The sequence below is a fragment of the Python bivittatus genome, unplaced genomic scaffold (assembly GCF_059951505.1).
Source record: "Python bivittatus isolate LINGU-HERP-01145 unplaced genomic scaffold, Pbiv_v1 ctg000440_np1212, whole genome shotgun sequence".
NCBI classification, from domain to species: domain Eukaryota; kingdom Metazoa; phylum Chordata; class Lepidosauria; order Squamata; family Pythonidae; genus Python; species Python bivittatus.
The window spans coordinates 4,315,294-4,333,532 of NW_028277063.1; the positions used below are offsets into that span (position 1 = coordinate 4,315,294).

At 41.4% G+C, this 18,239-nt stretch overlaps 2 protein-coding genes across 3 annotated transcripts; both read left to right on the forward strand.

Moving 5' to 3' along the window:
- Positions 1-877: 877 nt before the first annotated feature.
- Positions 878-10,921, forward strand: LOC112542164 (uncharacterized). The gene is made up of 3 exons (XM_025174257.2): positions 878-4,779; positions 7,074-9,851; positions 10,759-10,921. Exons 2-3 carry the CDS (start codon positions 7,099-7,101, stop codon positions 10,919-10,921), a joined length of 2,916 nt encoding a protein of 971 aa, XP_025030025.1. The 5' UTR covers positions 878-4,779; positions 7,074-7,098.
- Positions 10,922-10,929: 8 nt separating this feature from the next.
- Positions 10,930-17,785, forward strand: LOC103060658 (neuronal pentraxin-1-like). 2 transcript variants are annotated; one of them, XM_088142691.1, is made up of 5 exons: positions 10,930-12,632; positions 14,032-14,212; positions 15,723-16,006; positions 16,185-16,364; positions 16,457-17,785. In XM_088142691.1, the coding sequence occupies exons 1-5, from the start codon at positions 11,916-11,918 to the stop codon at positions 16,664-16,666; spliced, it is 1,572 nt and encodes a 523-aa protein (XP_087998817.1). In that variant the 5' UTR covers positions 10,930-11,915; the 3' UTR covers positions 16,667-17,785. The 2 variants fall into 2 exon arrangements, with proteins under 2 accessions (XP_087998817.1, XP_015745679.2); XM_015890193.3 differs by having other exon boundaries at positions 10,932-12,632; positions 15,759-16,006; positions 16,457-17,784.
- Positions 17,786-18,239: the final 454 nt, after the last annotated feature.

An 18,239-nucleotide genomic window follows, 5' to 3' on the forward strand; every position in this document is an offset into this window, starting at 1 on the left:
TATCACTTCTGTGATGGCTGAGGGATGCTCTTATGAAGATGTTGTACTGTACCCTAAGTCCCAAGTGAAAAAATGGCCTCGGTCAATACTTTTCATTCATTATTTACTGTTTTGATGATGCCTCCCACCTTTCCTCCAGGAGGACGCAGTTCTTCCTCCTTTAATGTTTTACCTCCACAACAACAACCTTGTGAGGTAGGCAGCTTAAGCAATAGCAAGTGGCCCAAGTCACTGGGTGGGCAACTCTGGCTGAGGCTGTCTTTGAACGTGGATCTCCCGAGTCCTAGTCCCACATGCTACACTAATGTTTATTCTCATTGTCCTAAACTACTTTAAGATTTGTACAAAGAGAAATGGAATATACGTCCTTAAATAAGCAAATACCAAACTAATCCCTCCCTCCTGCAATATCAAGAGTTATAGCTGCATAAGTCCTACTTTATTCTAGATACAAATTTCCTTCCCCTATGGGATGGGGGCAGCAAATCTGACTTCTCTATAGTGAAAATCCACTTCCAGTATTGGTACTCTGAACATCCACAGGTGTGCAAAAAATGTGGATGGCCGTGACCGCATGATCAAAGCCCCCAACCCTTTTAATGCATTGATGTAGAAGTGGGAGGGGGCTTTCAACGTGTGATCACAACTGCCATCTTGATTTTGTCGGCAGACACACACACCTGGACATTCCTGGTTGCAGCAGAGAAAGCCCTTGAATTCTGCTGTTGGAAGACCCAACGCCATGCTTCTCAACCTCAGCAACTTTGAGATGGGTGGACTTCGACTCCCAGAATTCCAAGCTGGCTGGGGAATTCTGGGAGTCGAAGTCCACCCATCTCAAAGTTGCTGAGGTTGGGAAACACCAAAGTAAGGAACAGATGCTGTAGGCCAGCCGAGCTAAATTGGAGACGAGATTAATATGGAGACATTCCCAAAGTGGTTTGCTACAGCAACAGCGGTTCTGGATGCTGGGCACTAACAACATTGGCTCTGCTTGGCAGGGGGTTTGGCTGGGCTGTGTCGCCCTTTGTTGCTTTGTGGGGCTGGCGTGATTCCCAGCCGCACCGTGCCAGCTCTGGGCGACTCGTTTTTTCCCACGGGACTCAGTCCAGGCCCCCCGTAGCGCGCAAGTCCAGGCCCTCAGACTTTTCAACTGCTGATCTTGCACTGTGAGCGAGAGGCCATTGTGCGGCTCGGCTTGGCCCTGCCCCCTGCTGGCTACAATGAGCAACTGCAGTTGTAGGGAAGACATGAGAAAAACTCCTTCATTTCACAACAGGTGGGCAGACCCAACCACCGTTGCAGCTGGGAAACTCTGAGCATCCTAGACCAAGCCAAATCCAAAAATGCCAGGGGATTCCTGGAAGCGGTGTTCAGACAAATCACCCCTTGATAGGCACGTAGAGATAGATCACATTTACACACCATTCAAAAGAGGTAGTAAAAAACCTAGGCAGGAAACAAAAAAACTAGAACACATCCCCTCCAGCAGCCCACATTCAGACAAGCAGGGGTGAACAACAGACAAACAGGCAGAAAACAATACAGTACTCGAATCAAGGAGCCACCAAGAAGGAAAACTTACCTCTACCAAAACTAGCAGGGCAAGCTACTATATATAAACAGGCAGTAAACCCCACACTCCTTTGCACTGATGCGATTACCTAGTTGGGTGATGAAACATCTGCAAGCAAACAACCAGGTTCAGAGAGCACCAAGTTAGAAGAACAGACAGAGAGGCCAACGTGGTGGCTGGCATGCCACAATACTGCTAACTCCTAAACCCAGCTCAAGTAAACAATGGTTATGTTCCTACAACATGCTACTTTCAAACAAGCACTATTATGGCTGAACGTGCTGGCCTGAGTTCTCACCGTATGCTGAATCCCAAATGCCCAGTCCTCTTTTAGGCTAGTTGAGCATGTTGTGTGAATGGAACACCCCAGTTTCACCAAACCTTGTTGAAGGGGGCAGCATTCTGGTTCTGTGGGGTACCTGTTGCATTCCCACAGGGTCCCTTTCCTGCCTCCAGCACTGATTTAAAAGCCACACAAGGGCGTTTGTGTTCCTCATTCACACTGAAATGGAGAAATAGCCTTGTCTGACGCCCTGAGGCCTATTTTCAAACTGTGAGCTTCCCACAGTAGGAAGTCTATCTGGACACCCTCGCCCTTCTTCTCAATAGAGGAACTGAGAAGATTTGTCACATTTTTGCAAGACCTCACCCTGTATGATCCAGTGGCCTTGCAACCAAACTATTTCTGAGATGTTTGGATGGCTGGGAGCTAGGTTACCATCACTTAGTGTGATTTTTGCCATTTTTCCTCTTCTCTCCCAATACTTTTTCCTTTTATGTTGAATGTCTTAGACAGCAAGCCCAATGGCCAGGTTTATTTTACTATTGATCTTTGCAAACTGTTCTGGAAGCCAGTCTTAGCTGTCAGTGATTTTTGTTAAGTTACAATTGAATTTAGTGGTTTTAAGACTGGATAAGGGGAAAGAGAGTAGATGGGTAGAGGAAATAAAGATGCACTAAAATTGACAAGGTCTCATTAAACTGTGGTTTCCTTTTCAAAGTGTTTACATTCTGCTTTCACAGGGACATCAGATTCAGGCTGCAAAATAAACAGGACAAGCATTAGATGGCAGCAAAGTTATACAGAGAACTCTCTTCTGCATCTAGAGAACATCTGGATTTTTCACCCAAACCATTTTCCTTTTCGTCTCACCCACATCTGCACTGCTCACATTCTAGAAAATCCACAGATTGCCACCAAACCCAAGAAGAATATTTATTTCCGCTAGAAATAAAAGCATAAACAAATAAAATGGCAGGCTCTGTTGCAGAACCGACATAACTTTAATGTAATAAATTCTATCTATCATCTATCTATCATATTTGTATAGCCGCCCATCTCATTTATAGTGACTTATATTATGCCTAGCCTGACATTCTGCATATATGCTGTGTGCCATTCCATGTTATCATTTATTTATTTATAAAAGCACAAGGTTTGTATTAATGAGCATGTATCTATTCTCTGCTCTGAGAGTTCACTTTTAGAAACTCTGGGGGGAATCAAGTTTAATCCTAAAGAATAGCAGCAAATCTAGTGGCTTATATCAAGAAAGAATTCTTAAAAGATCAAAAATATGAACAAAGGACCAATGGAGATTTTTTCAAAATTGGAAACTGGGAAATAAGAACTATTCCTGGCTGCAGTTCTGTTTGTCTGTATCTTACTTTTTAAAAGCACACTGTAAAAAACATTTTAAAAAAGACACATAAATTGGGAACATTGGAACATTTGACATGCAAAGAAATAATTTGTAGTATATTCTCGAGAGAGTTTGAGTGGCAATGTTGATAGAAATCCCATGCTTAAGAGGACTTGTAAAAAGCCAGAACATTTTGAGTTCAAATACATACAACGATACAAAGAATTTTAAAGACTAATATTCAACTGAAACCAGAACTCTTCTTGTTGGGATTAATGGACAGACAATTAGAAAAGAGTCATGGAAGATTACTTTTATATAGGATCACTGCAGCGAGATTATTGTATGCACAAAAATGGAAAGATTCTGAAATACCCACAATGGAGGAATGGTTGGTAAAGATAACAGAACTAGCAGAGATGGCAAAATTAACTTGTTTGCTTAGAAACTGATCAATGACTATATTTAGTAGCGACTGGAAACCCCTTATGGACTTTTTGCTCAAAAAAGAAAAAAATGAACTTGTGATTTATAGATTAGAAAGGGTAGTTTACAGAAAGATGATTAGAAAGGGTAGTTTACAGAAAGAAGGAAATTATGATATAACTTTAGAGAGGGCAAAATATAAATGCATGTATAACTGCTGTTAAGAAGATCGGAAGCCGCTTCTTTATACCTCTTTCTTTCTTTTTTACTTCTCTCTTCTTCTTTCTTCTTCTTACTTTCAACTTAAAATTTGTACTGTTTTTATTCTGTTGAAAACCTCTTTAACATAAAAAAGAAATTCCATGCTTAATAACTTGCCTTTCCCCCCATGAATATTGCCTGTGTCTTTCATAGCACAAGTCCCTTTCTCTCCCGCAAGCCTGTGGGTGTATTCGTTTCTTATTTGGCCATTCCAGAGGTGCGGCTTTGCTGTAAGTCACAGTTTTGCCAGTAACGTGGGGTGCCTGGGAGGAAGTGGAGGGGGAGAGGAAAAAAAACAGCCTAGGGTTATTCCCGACAATAGTTGTGCCACTTCCTTCTCCCTCTGATCAATAGAGGGTGTGTGTGGGGGGGGTGGTTTCACTTTCCAAGGGGCATGTAAGTGACATCGTTTCCACGGTGGAAAGAACTGCACTCTGAACGAGAGGGTGGATGCAGAAGAAGACGGAAGACGGTGTCTCACTCACCGCTACGAAAAAGATCAAAGAAGACCCCGGGCTAAGGATAGATTTAGTCTGCCAATCATTCCGCAGAGCCTGGTTTAGACCAGAGGTTTTCGTGTTGCACAGGCCCAGCTGATAAGGAGGAAGTGTGGAGGCTAAAAGGAAAGTTTTTTTGTAACCCTGCCCTGCAGTCTGTGGAGCCGAAAAGGCACGGCAAAGGCAGGGCTTCTGTGCTGTGGAATCTATGGGGTAAAACAACCACCTGCAGACTGTTTGGAGTTGGCTGTGGACGTCAGCCACAGGGCTTGTGCCTGTCACTGGTATGTGACCCTTCTGAATCCACTCAACCACGCTGCCTTGAAGTTCTCTTCTAGTCATGCTCGTCAACCAATGGGCCGTTTGTCCTGCTAAGGTGAGGTTCTACAACATCTAAAACGATGCCTTGTTGAGCAGGGAAGCGTTGCTAATGCCCTTAAAAGTGATTGTTATTTGGGGCCGGCGCATCTTGTTACACTGCTTCCACCTTTCTTGAGTCGAAAGATATTGGGGGGAACTGGGAGGAACCGTACTAGGATTGCTGTCCCCAGAGAGACTTGCCTGCCATCTACGTTACTGTACGGTTCTTTCAGCACCAGTTGCAGCCCTTTTTATGTATCCAGCTATTCTGAAAATCATTTTAGTGTTTTTAGAACTTCAGGGTTTTTCTGCTTTTCTTAATAATGCAATTTAATACAGGTAGTCCTCAGCTTACAACCATTCATTTAACGACTGTTCAAAGTTATGATAGCACTGAAAAAAGTGACTCACGCCTGGTCCTTGCACTTATGACTGTCGCAGTGTTCTCACGGTCACATGATCAAAATTTGGGCACTTGGCAACCGGCATGTATTTACAGCAGTTGCAGTGTCTCAGGGTCATGTGATCACCATTTGTGACCTTCCCAACTGGCTTCTGACAAACAAAGTCAATGGAGGAAGCCAGATTCGCTTAATGACCATGGCAAGAAAGGTCATAAAATCAGGTGTGACTCACTTAATGGCTGCAACGCTTAGTGATGGATGCTCCAGTCCCAATTGTGGTTGTAAGTCGAGGACTACCTGTACTGCACTTCTTGCCATTGTTGTTCCTGCCTCTAATTTTCACTTTGGTTGATGGTGCATTTTTTTTCTGTTGGTTTTTAGTATTATTATTATTATTATTATTATTATTATTATTATTATTATCATCATCATCATCATCATCATTATTATTATTTTAACTTTAAAACATATGTTTTCACTGATTGTATACTGCCGTGATAGATCAGGTGGTTGTACAATTAAAGATAGTAGAAAAATACATCATTTAAGTAGAGGCCAATTTAAGCTAATTTCAGTTAGAATTTCTTCATTTCCTTACCAGTTTTGTCTCTTTCCAAACAGAGGGGAAGAAATAAAGCCACACAATTATTTTCTTTCAAATTAGGCAAAGTTTAGTTCATCAATCTGGCTGCTCAAGAAACTACACAGCTTGGAAGAGCACATCAAAATATCCCCCACTCTTTCCTAAGCTATATGTGTTTGTGTGTGTGATTATAATTACCGATGACTTCTAATCCTAAAATTCTGATTCTGTTTAATTGTCATCCCTTAACAAAGTCAAAGGGTATTCTTCAGCCTTGTGCCTAGCTAGTAAGAAGTAACTGGGGTGACATTTCCCCATCTTACTGTTCTTTAGGTTGAAGACTTTTGGAGATGCACATTTTTTTTCAATATCAGCTTCATTTAGAAATGTACTGGTACAGAGCATCCCCGGCTTAAGAATGCCCAGGTTACAGATGACCCATCATTAAGAACAGAGCCTACTGTAGCAAGATTCGAGTTAAATACACAAGGATTCGAGTTAAATACACAATGGTTCAAGTTAATTACACAATACTACTTATACAGTATTATACAATAATACTGTTCCAGCTTACATACAAATTCGACTTAAGGACAGACTTTGGGAACAGAACTCGTTCTTAAACTGGGGACTACCTGTACAACATAGAAAGAGCTAGGACTCTAAGAAGCTATCAGTTCTGCTATCTCGTATCAGACACCTAGGCAGAAGCCATCTCTTGGATATTGAATATAATATCTGCTATATTTTTATCTAACTCTCTTTCATTTCCAATATGCAATCTGGTATTTTCCACAGTGCAAGTTTCCATCAGTTCACCTTCTTTAGTTGGCACGTATGTCATCTGTTAAAGCTCTGATCCCTACACTCCCTAATCGCGAGACATCACCCAGCTGTTGGGAGCTTACCTAATCAAATAACGGCCAGAAACTGATGCATTTTGGCGATGCTGCAAAAATCTAAATTCCTTCCCAAGGAACGGTGATTTCTCTAAGAGTGGTATCTATCCATCATTTATGGCACTTCCTTTCCATGGCTTGCACCTAGATTCAGTCATTCTTAGTGTGGCCATTGAAATCAATGAGACTTACATTAGCCTCAACTTAGTTTTAAATATGGATCTACCTCAATGTACAGTTGTAACACAGTCATCACAATAAAGAAGAAATACTGCAACACTGAACTGGAGGAAAGTGGGAGTTGAACTCCTGGATCTAATAAAGGTTACATAAAGGTTGAATTCAGGTTACTGCTTAAGCACCAGCACGTCTATTCTCCACTTTCTCTTCAACTAACCTGAACTATTTTATATTCTTATTTCAGGACCTGTGAAGTTGCTTCACGATCAATGATGAACCCCACAATAAACTTAGAGCCAGTATATCAGCCAAATACTTTTATCATTATGCCTGTTTTAAACCAGATGCCCTTGAAACTTTGCAAGCTGCTATTCCTTTTCACATGGACACATTGGGGTGTTGATTCTTTTGGTTTCAGAAACTGTATCCTTCCCCATAACAGAACTGGCCTTGCTATTTGCACTGGCCATGCCATCATCAACCTGAGTTCTGCCATCGCTTCTTTGCCAAACATGACTTATTGGCTCAATGCCTCCCACAACTCTGTGGAAAACCTGACTTCTACCACCTTTTCCCACCTTCCTGATTTATTGGAACTTTATCTGGACCATAACTTCATATCAAGCATTGAGGCCAACACCTTTCAGTGTCTGGGAGGCCTTGAAGTTCTAGATTTGAGCTGGAACCAACTGACTGCTATAGGTCCCCCTTTATTGGCCAACTTGAAACATCTCCGTGTATTGCACCTGGATCATAACAAAATTGCCATAGTGCACTCCAGTTTTCTCATGTTCCCTTTGGCTCTTCAGGAACTTTATCTTCCCTCCAATAGACTCTCTAGTTTCCAAAAGGTGGCAACAGCTGTAAAAGACTTGCACAATCTCACCATCCTGGATCTGGATTTCAATCACATCTCTACCCTGTGCATTGGTCCTTCCCGGGTCAGTTTGCCCACCTTGAGGAATCTCAGTTTGAATAACAATGCCATTTCCAGACTGGACTTGTCCAACTGTTCCTTTCCTAATTTGCGACAACTGAATCTAACTCATAATAACATGTCAGAAGTGGAAGCTGGATCCTTTCAAGCCACTCCTGTTTTGACGGAGCTGTCTTTAGACATGAACCCTCTAAAGGTCTCTGAGCTTATCAACATATCCCTTCCTAACCTGACTATGTTGGATTTATCCAGTATGAAGCCACCATTAAACAAGAATTTATCAGTAGCTTGCTCTGTCTTCCAAAGTCTTCCATCCTTAACTTCTTTGGACATCAAACGTTGCAAATTTAATAATACTCAGTTGAGACAGTTGGGTTCTTGTACTAACCTCACCTGGTTGACTCTGTCTATCACAGAATATAGATACCTGATAAATAAGACATTTGACACATTTCAGAACTTAAAGTATCTTTCTCTGGATAGGTGCAAGATATTGCAACTCCATTCTAAAACTTGGGGAAAAGGGTTACCGTTGCAAACCTTGATCCTGAGTAGAAATGATATCTCTGAATTAGATTATTCTGTTTTCTCTGCTTTGAAGAATTTAAGCTATTTGGACTTATCAAAGAACCGCCTGACCAATCTACGACAGAAATCCTTTTTTGGCATGGCAGCATTGCGGACACTTATTCTACATAACTGCCAGATCACAGCTGTAACCCGTGATACTTTCTACTATGCCCGTAAGATCGAGTTTTTGGATTTGAGTTTTAACAGCATTACGTTAATCAAGAGTTATGCCTTTTCACGTCTGCATCTGAAGACTCTCCTGCTTTCAGCAAACAGAATTTTGACTGTTCAGAAGTTTGCCTTTAGGCATCTCAGTTCTCTAAAATACCTTGCCTTGGATCAAAATTTCTTATACAAGTTTTCTAAATCAGTCTTTGCACCCCTGATTAAGCTGGAAACATTAGATCTCAGCCGCAACTATCTGTTTGCTTACAACAAATACAATTATCCAAGCCCCTTTATGGGTCTCCACTCCCTTGTGAAACTGGATATTAGTTTTCAGACACCTAGATTACCAATCTGCCCTCCAGACAATCTCTTCCAAGGGCTGGAAAATCTAAAGTTCCTGTCTTTGAGAGGCAACCCTAGCAGTTTGTTTCTCAACCTTTCATTTATAAATATTACAACTCTAGAATCCCTAGACCTCTCTGAAATCAAGCCAGGGAAACATGAGTCTTGGAAACTCCATTCACATTTCTTTCAAGGACTGAGTAACCTACATAATCTCTGGTTAGAAGATAGTGCCATCAAGGACCTGCCTGAAGAAGTCTTTTCTGATTTGACATCTTTGGAACAGCTTGTCCTGAGCAACAATGATTTGAGGAACTTCAGTAAAGAATCGCTTAGTGGACTTTCCTCCTTGAAGTATTTGGATGTTTCTGGAAATTCACTGTCATGCTCTTGTGAGAATGCATGGTTCCAAAACTGGTCAGTATCTGTGCCAAACGTTCAAGTGGCCTTGCTGAATTCCTATTATTGCTTTGGCCCTGGAATGCCTGATCGTCTTTTTGCTTATGAAGACATGTCCTTGTGCTCTGAGAACTGGGGAATGTTCTTTTTTATTGCCACCACAGTTACCACCCTCCTGCTCCTGCTTCCATCTTTGGTCTATGCCAAATTTGGCTGGACACTTCGACATGCTTGTTATCTTCTCAGAGGCTGGGGCTGTAGCCAACTGCACCACAAAGGACAGGACTACCAATATGATGCTTACATTTCCTGTTGTAGTCATGACTATGAATGGGTGATCAATAACATTCTGGAAAAGCTGGAAAAGCAACATGAATTCCACTTCCGGTTTTGTTTTGGGCCTAGAGATTTTGCCCCTGGAAAATACTATATAGATAATGTACAGAATGGAATAAGCAGAAGCCGTAAGACCTTGTGTTTGGTGAGCAGAAGTTACTTGGAGAGTGAATGGTGTTCCCTAGAAATTCAACTTGCTTGTTCCAAGATCTACTATCATGGACATGACCCTTTGGTGGTGGTCTTTATGGAAGAAATCCCTAACTACAGGTGAGTTGGGACAGTTGATCCTCAAGAAGGAGGTCTAAAAAAGATTGTATGATAAAGCAGGAGTTTCATCTGCTTTCATTTTAGTGGGAAGAAGAGAATTATGACATGAGGAATGCAATTAGGATGCAGAAGATTGGAGCAAGGGAGAAGGAGCAGGAGATATCTTAGCTCTTTCCATAACATAAAAGAGATCCACTTGATATAGCTTTCCCCAACCAGCTGTCCTGCAGAGCCATCTGGACGGTATCTGGTGTAGTCCACATTGTTTTGACTAAAGACAGAAGGAAGATGTAACAGATGAACTAGATAGAGAAGATTTCCTCTCACCCATACTAGGACAGATTCTCCACCTGGCACTCTCCAGAAATGTAGCTAAGAATTCTGGGAGTTACAGCCCAAATGCATTTGGAAGGTGTTTGCTTGAGACACTATGCTAGAACTTGGAGGGTCACCCAGTGATTGGAGGTGAACAACAACAACAACAATCTTTACCTAAGTGGTCATTAATTCCTAGAATTTTTTTGTGCTGCATGATATGGGGATGATAATAACCAGCTCAGAGATGGCTTTAGAAGAGAGACAAATGTGTCTATTTGTGGTGGAAGAAAAGTCTACAGCAGAGTTTCTCAAACTTGGCAACTTTAAGACATGTGAACTTACATGTCTTAAAGTTGCCAAGTTTGAGAAACACTGGTTTACAGTATCTATTCAAGATGGCGTCCCGCCCAGCACCAGTTGCTGAAGAACAACAGAAGAGGGCAAATGCTTTCCTAATGTCTAGAGGCTTCCCCAACAGTTTGCTTGGGTGTGATCCAGGGTGCCTTTTCCTTGCCCACGATTGTGTGTCCATTCTTGTGTCTGAGTTAAGGAAAGAAAAAAAAACTTCAATCCTTTGGTTATTTCCTAGGTTGTCTCCTTATCATCGCCTAAGGAAACTGATGAAGCAAGAGAGCTATCTCACTTGGCCTGAGGATCCCAAGGCTGAGGATCTGTTCTGGACCAAACTGTGTGAGGCTTTAGGCTCTGAGAGACAAGAAGAGACCTTCACACTATTCACTATAATTGAGTAGCCAAAACCAGGAGGAATGCAGCTACGATTAGCCTACTGGCATTATTTTTTCATGTAGTTAAAATTATTTGATTAGGCCCTTGAGTGGAAAAGGAGGATCTGTCTGTAGATCATCTAGCTATGCATTTGTTTTATATATGTGTGTGTGTGTGTTACCTACTTGGCACAACTGTCTTTCTGATATTCTTGGAGCTCCATGTACTCTAAATCCACCTGTGAGTAATATACTCTAGGTAAGGAATTGTCATTTGAAGAGAAAATGGGGAATCATTTCATAGCTCGGAGTTAGCTTATTTCTTTCTGGCTGATACCTTAATTCTTCTGAGTGAAGCTTTAGCTTCTCAGGAGGGGTTATATATAGGCTGCCAGGCTAGAAGCCTTAGCAACAGAGAAGAAACGGTAGGCAGTGGAGAAGGCAAAAGCTTTGCTGTAACACTTTAAGCCCATTAATGTCTCAGTCGCCAAGGGAAACGATGCTTTGCTCCTTGTCACCAGTGGATTTGGCAAATTAGACAGGAAGGAGAGGCAGGAAAAGCACAAATCCCACCTGCCTATAGTGCCTGGATGTCTGCTGGCAGTTTGTTCTGCTGGGAAGCAAGGAATTGACATCTGGGAAGGAAGAAAATCTTCAGTTTCTGAAACAACGGAACCAGACATTGTGGGTATTGAAGGCTTGGTGACCCGTGAACCAAACATGACTTGAATAGCTCCATCTAAAGTATCTTCTCCTTCCCTGCCAAAGACATTTGTATCTCCTTCCTAATAGAGGCCGAGTTTCTTCTGGGGGAATTTTGTTGGTCATCTAAGAGAGGATCTGGGTGATGGCTGCTGGATTGAAATTGATTGTACAATAGGATTCTTTAAGCTCTAGAGACTTGGCCTTTCTGGAAGTTATCATCTGTTTCTGTGGCTATCTGATCTAACCTGAACTGCCCAACCCTTTTCCATCCCCATTCCTACCCTTTTCCCATCTGCCAAACATCCCACCTGTGGTGATGGCAATGCACTGGACATCGCTCTGCCTCATCTTTTCCCCACTAGTGATAGCCTCTGAATATGGCTTACCCAAATTTATCTGCAGTCCTATGCCATTGGACATGGATAATGGCTGCCAGTCAACTGGCCAGCAACGACATGGAGCGGCAGCTAACAGTGGAGGCAATGCCCATTGGGTGGGGACACTAGAAGAAGCTAAGGAAACAATCCTGCATCTGCGAGAGACAGTGGTGCATCAAAAGGAAATGATCCTTGACCAGAGGGAGACAGTGAGGGAACTGACAGCCAAGCTGAGCCGCTGTGAAACCCATTCCCGGAGGCATAGTGAGCACCATGGAAATCACCAGGAAGAGAATCATAGCCATAACCATGGCCGTCATGAAGGTGGGCATCAGGCCCCTCATGATAATGGTCAAAGGGGACATCATGAGGATGTCCACCAGTCTCACCATGAAGATGGCTATAAGGGACACCATGAGACTGGCCATCGAGATCTCCGTGAAGGCCTCCATGCCCAAGAGAATGAGTATCATCAGAGTGGACAACTGGAGCACCATGAACCTCAGGCTGAGCACAACACGCATGATTCTTTTCACAAGGGACCTGCATCTGCTCATGCTAATGCTATGGAAGAGCCACCCAGTGAGGCATCTGCTGCAATGCATGAGATGGAGAGAGTGTTGAAATCACTTAAGGAGAGACTAGAGCATTTACAGGTATTAGCTGCTACTTTTTGAAAACAATTATTCCTTATCCATCTTAATGCACTTTATCTTTTCAAATCTATCTATTCCCTAACTACTCACTTGTTTACTATCCATCAATCCTTGTACTCATCCTCGCATTTACAACCCACACCCCCTCCTTATTTCTTAATCTGTCCAAAATGCTGATCAGCCAGCACTTATTGTAAACATTTTACTCTCATTCTGTTTATCAGTTTCCATGTATGATCCTTCATGCAATCCTCTCTTCTTCCTTGTATATTATCAGATCAAACAATTCCAATGAATGCTGTTACCTTCCCTGATAAAAGCTAAATGCCCCTCCACTCAAACTCCTACCAGAATTACCTACTCACAACAAACCTTCCTGCCGCTTCTTCTAATCTTTCTAATGTACCTACCTACCGTAGTGTTAGTTTGGACAATGTATGGGATGTAAGGGATAGTTTAAAAGTAATTATTTAAGCTCCTATTAATAACTATCAATAACAACATCAATAACAACATTTGGATGAGAAAATCACAAGCCAGAGAACAAAAGACAGTGATGAAGAAAATGCAGATATGGTGGAAGCAGGGATGGCTTGCAGGAAGAAAGATACGGGGAAGTATAGTGAATGGTGTTTGTATAAACTAGATTTTGCTATATTTCCTTTCTCTTCCTTATGTCATGCTTTTAATTTCTTTAGCTTACTATTTCTTATTCCTTGCTTTGCAATTGGCATAACTTTGCTTACCTAGAAATGAAAGAGCATGATGTGCACACGCACGCACGCACACACACGCACACACACACAAACATAGATACAAAGTATGAGGAGTTAAGATGCTCAGGTTCACTTTTGATTCTGTTGAAGTTTCAGATGGAGCAAAGTTATTCAAAATGATCTTCGTGTGGCTTTTGCAAAACTAGCAAAAGTTCCTCCTTTCAGCTGTTCTTCCTCTGGAGCTCCATGAGGTTCTTTGTTGTATGACAGGGTTAGTGCAGGAAGTTGGCTAAGTCTACCATCCTCTGCACACTTGCAATGGAAGGAAGACCCATCGAGCTCAAGAAGACTAAACAGACATGCGTAGGACTGCATTGCAAATGGGTTAATAGGAATAATAACGAGGTACAGAACATGAATAGATGATGTGATTAGCACCATCAATGGGAATGTCATTTCAGACAAGAAGAAAACACAGCATTATTGTGTTCAGCAGGTACAATCTAAAATTCGGCTTGGGCAACATATAGGAACTCAAGAATGATACAAAATGCTTAATAATGGCTTTCAGATGGAATTTTAAGGAAGAGAGGGGCAGCACATTAGAGGTGGTCTAGGAGAAGGGTCCAGAGAAATGGCAGAAAATTTGAAATTAATGTGAGCGCTTGCCCTGACTTCTCCAGCACAATTGGAATAGTTCAACCTTCTCCATGTCCCTGTGGGATGCTCTTCAGGAAAAGATAAGCATTTTGGAACGTCAGATCCATGAGAAATCAAACACTTCAGAACATCACACATATGGTGTACCAAGAACGACTGGGATGAGACAGAGACATGTTTCTCATGGACACACTGGGGAGAAAGGTGAGTGACTAAACCTGAGCTTCCAGGTGAGTAGTGTTGCAACCCTCTTGCAAATAAAAACAATTGAGTCTTGTGATACTTTCAAAAGCTTTGAAATAATATGATTAATTTTTAAGGTATCAAAAAAAATTCATTGTTGTGTTGGTAGAGAAAGGAGACTTTGGTCTACATTCATGGGGTAAAAATGGATGGATAGATGGAAGGAAGGTAAATTAAATAAACAGCTAAATAGAAAAAGTTGATGATAAAAGGTGGGTTTAATGACAAGTAGATGGATAGTCAAGACGCTAGATGTTTAGGTGCTTGTTGGCAAGTTTGTAGAGGGGTGGAGAAATGGCAATAAGAGTAGCCTTTCCCAGTGATGCCCTCCAGTTATGAGAGACTATAATCCACTAATTCCCAAACATAAGATTTTGGGTCATACTGCCTGAATAGTAGGACAGGGCATTGGGTTGGAGAAGGCGGACATAAGGATATAATTAGTTCTGAGACAAATGGAGAACTACAATGATTTAATGTGTGCATACTGCTTTTCTACCTCATTTTCTCTCAAAAATCTCTGCTTGTCTTCACGGGTGATTCTATGAGATAGCTAAACCTGAGAGACAGTGACTGGCTGAAAGTGTTTTCATATGGAAATTTGAATCTGAGTAGTCCCACTCTAACCTAGTTTAGATTTTGATTCTCCTCAGACCCAATCAACATAGCCAGTGACAAAGGATTATGAGAAATGTTAAGTCCAGAACTTCAAAAGGCTTGTAGGTTGCTTTCATTTAACCCTGATTTTAAATAAACTATTAAATAAATGGTTTAGGTAAATATGTTAATGAACCTTTCAGTGGTTGAGTAAGTAGATTTAAATATTTGATGGATTATCTATTTATTTGCTATACTTATATGCTTCTCCAATTCTGAAGAATCTGAGTAGTGTACAATCACATAATCATTAGGAAAAGAGATGGGCACAAAGATGGATAGAAGAGAATGATAGTTTGAGGAACATTTCAAATATCTCATTATCCTACTGGAGAGACAGGCCAATGGGTAGAATGAAAGAAATGGGAATGAATGTTGACTGAAAATATAGCTTATTCATAAAAGCAGCCACATGTGATTGATGTGGAACAGCGACGATCTTGATGAATAATGATAGAAACAGTATGACAGTGTTTTGACAGCTAAAAAATGTGAGATGTATGAATGTTAGCATTTTTTTTTTAATGTAGTGCTATTTGTGTTTTATAAAGAATAAAAGAAGAGACTTCTGCCTTAAGATCCTTACATCACCAAATCTAAGTCAAGAAAAGCATCAGAGAGAATGAAATGGAGGCCAGGTAGCTAAGAAAAGAAAATTTGGTCAAGTACACGAACCTCGGCTAGTTGACAGTGGTCATGGGATTCCATTAATGGACAGAGAGTAGCAACTCTGGAGAATCAATTCTTGATAGGTCAGCAGATCAGTTGGCAGCGTATGGATGATCCACTTCCTCTCCATTTCTCTGTGCTGCAGCTCAGTGCCACATTTCTGCTTCCTTCTGTCCTCCAGGGAACAAGTTAGAGAAGCATTCTGAACATTTTCAGGTGGGTTTCCCCCTTCGCACCAACTACATGTATGTCAAGATCAAGCACACTCTGCACCGTGAAATCTTTGCCTTGTCCATCTGTCTCTGGCTCAAGTCAAGTTCAGCCCCAGGGATAGGCACACCTTTCTCCTACTCAGTGCCTGGCCAAGCCAATGAAGTGGTACTTATTCAATGGGGAAATAACCCCACGGAGTTGCTCATCAATGATAAGGTATGGGAGCAAAACGGGGATTGGGGATAACTCTGACCTAATCCAATTGTTTGTTAACTTGTGTAGCAGATATATTTAAAGAAGGTGTCATGTTCAATGCCTTGCTATGTTTTTGTTTATAACTCGCAGGTTTGCTCATCCCCACCTTTATCTGAACTCTTCTTTCCTTACTTTGTAGGTTGCAACATTGCCATTGGCCATTAATGATGCCAAATGGCATCACATCTGTGTGACATGGTCAACTAGGAATGGCAAATGGGAATCTTACCAGGATGGTGTCCAAAGAGGGAGTGGGGAGAACCTGGCTCCTTGGCATCCGGTGAAACCTGGGGGTGTTCTCATACTAGGCCAGGAGCAGGTAAATAGCCCTCTCACTTTAAGTTCTGTCACTATCTGTGAGTCATGCTTGGTTCTTCTGAATACGCTATTCGTTGCACTCTTCTTCCACAGGACACTCTTGGTGGCCGCTTTGATGCCACTCAAGCTTTCATTGGGGAAATCTCCGATTTCAACATGTGGAGCTATATTGTGACCCCTGGTGAAATTTACAAGATGGCAACCTGCAGTAGTTCCCTTGGTGGTGATCTTATCAACTGGACTGAAAACTCTATGGACCTTCATAGAGAAGTGGTCAAACTACCATATCATGCCTGCCACTAAGAATCAACAAAAGAAACACGGACATGACATTCTCTGGAAGAGAAAAACACCTAATGGTTAAAGGCAAAGCATGGGATGGACTTCAGATTTATTTAACATAGTGGTTGGGAAACCAAAATGTTTGAGTTCCTTGGGAAAAGAATGGGGACCTTTATATTTGGGACGGGTGCAACAGAGAGTGTATATGTATGCAGCCCATTATGGCAGATCTACAGTGAAGCATAATTTGGAATATATATTGTTTTGTGAAGATGAGCAATTTCCAAAATAAGAAACATTCCCACATATGATGTCCTATACTGTGTATTGGGATTTTCTTAATGTAGGAGCAGGAGCAAAAAAAAAAAGAAAAAAAAAGAAAAAGTTCCTCACGATGACAACATGGCCAATAGGACACTTCATTCTCAAGTGTACCTTGATGTTGTAGCATTGGTCCACTAGGAAGGTACATAGGATAGGTCAAAGTCCTAATTTTGACAAGTAGCTTTCTACAGTAACCTTTTTGGATATGAACGTCAGGAACAGGAAAAAAATTGCAACCATTTTTTCAGAATCTTTTTCCTGAATGATGTTTCATTAGAGAAGTAGATGAACACCTTACCAGGCAGACTGGATGGACGATGTCCAGCTGCTATGTGGTTTTTATATTGTGTATTTTATTTATTTTATTATAAGCTGCCTACAGCTGCCTACCATGTGAGATGGGCAGCTATATAAATCTAACTAACCAACCAACCAACGTGAACATTCCCAAGATTCATTCATTCAGTCTTCTAGCATGTAAGCTCTATACATAAAAATGGGTCATGAGGACAATAAAAATGGCAAAGGATGTAGCATGGCTTTTTTGTAGATCATATATATGACTGAACGAATCTCAACATTCCTGTTCAGATGTTTTCCACCAACTTAATGGACTCATACCTTAACCTTCTTCTTTTCAGGAAATCACGGTCATGACCCAGTCGTGTCTAGGGGAGGAGCTGTAGGGTATATGAAACACATACCTCTTTATTAATCTCTCAGTACCTAAGTTTACTTTTTCTGAATTCACAATTTTTCTGTCTCTCATTCCTTTCCCCCTGCCCTTCCATCAATTCAAATAGTGTTCATTTTATGTATACATCTTCTAAAGTAGTGTTTCTCCACCTTGGCAGCTTGAAGATGTGTGGACTTCAACTCCCAGAATTCCCCATGCTGGCTGGGGAATTCTGGGAGTTGAAGTCCACACATCTTCAAGCTGCCAAGGTGGAGAAACACTGTTCTAAAGAGTCCAACCTGAATAAAGCCATGTGTGAAAAAAATATTCCACCTGTGAATCAACCAAGGTAACCTGGATGTAGATCTGGATGTGGACTAAACCAAAATTAGAAGCCATGTTACCCAGCTCTAGAAAGCACTGTGTCACTCTGCAAATATAAAGTGACATTATGCATCACTGTAAAAATCATGTTTGGCCAGCATTCTGGTACAGCATGGCAAAAACAATTGTACATCATTGTGTTAAATGTTCAACCCAACCTATGTTAAAAGTGACCATGGAAGCACTGGAGGCCTGTAAAAACGTTTGTGG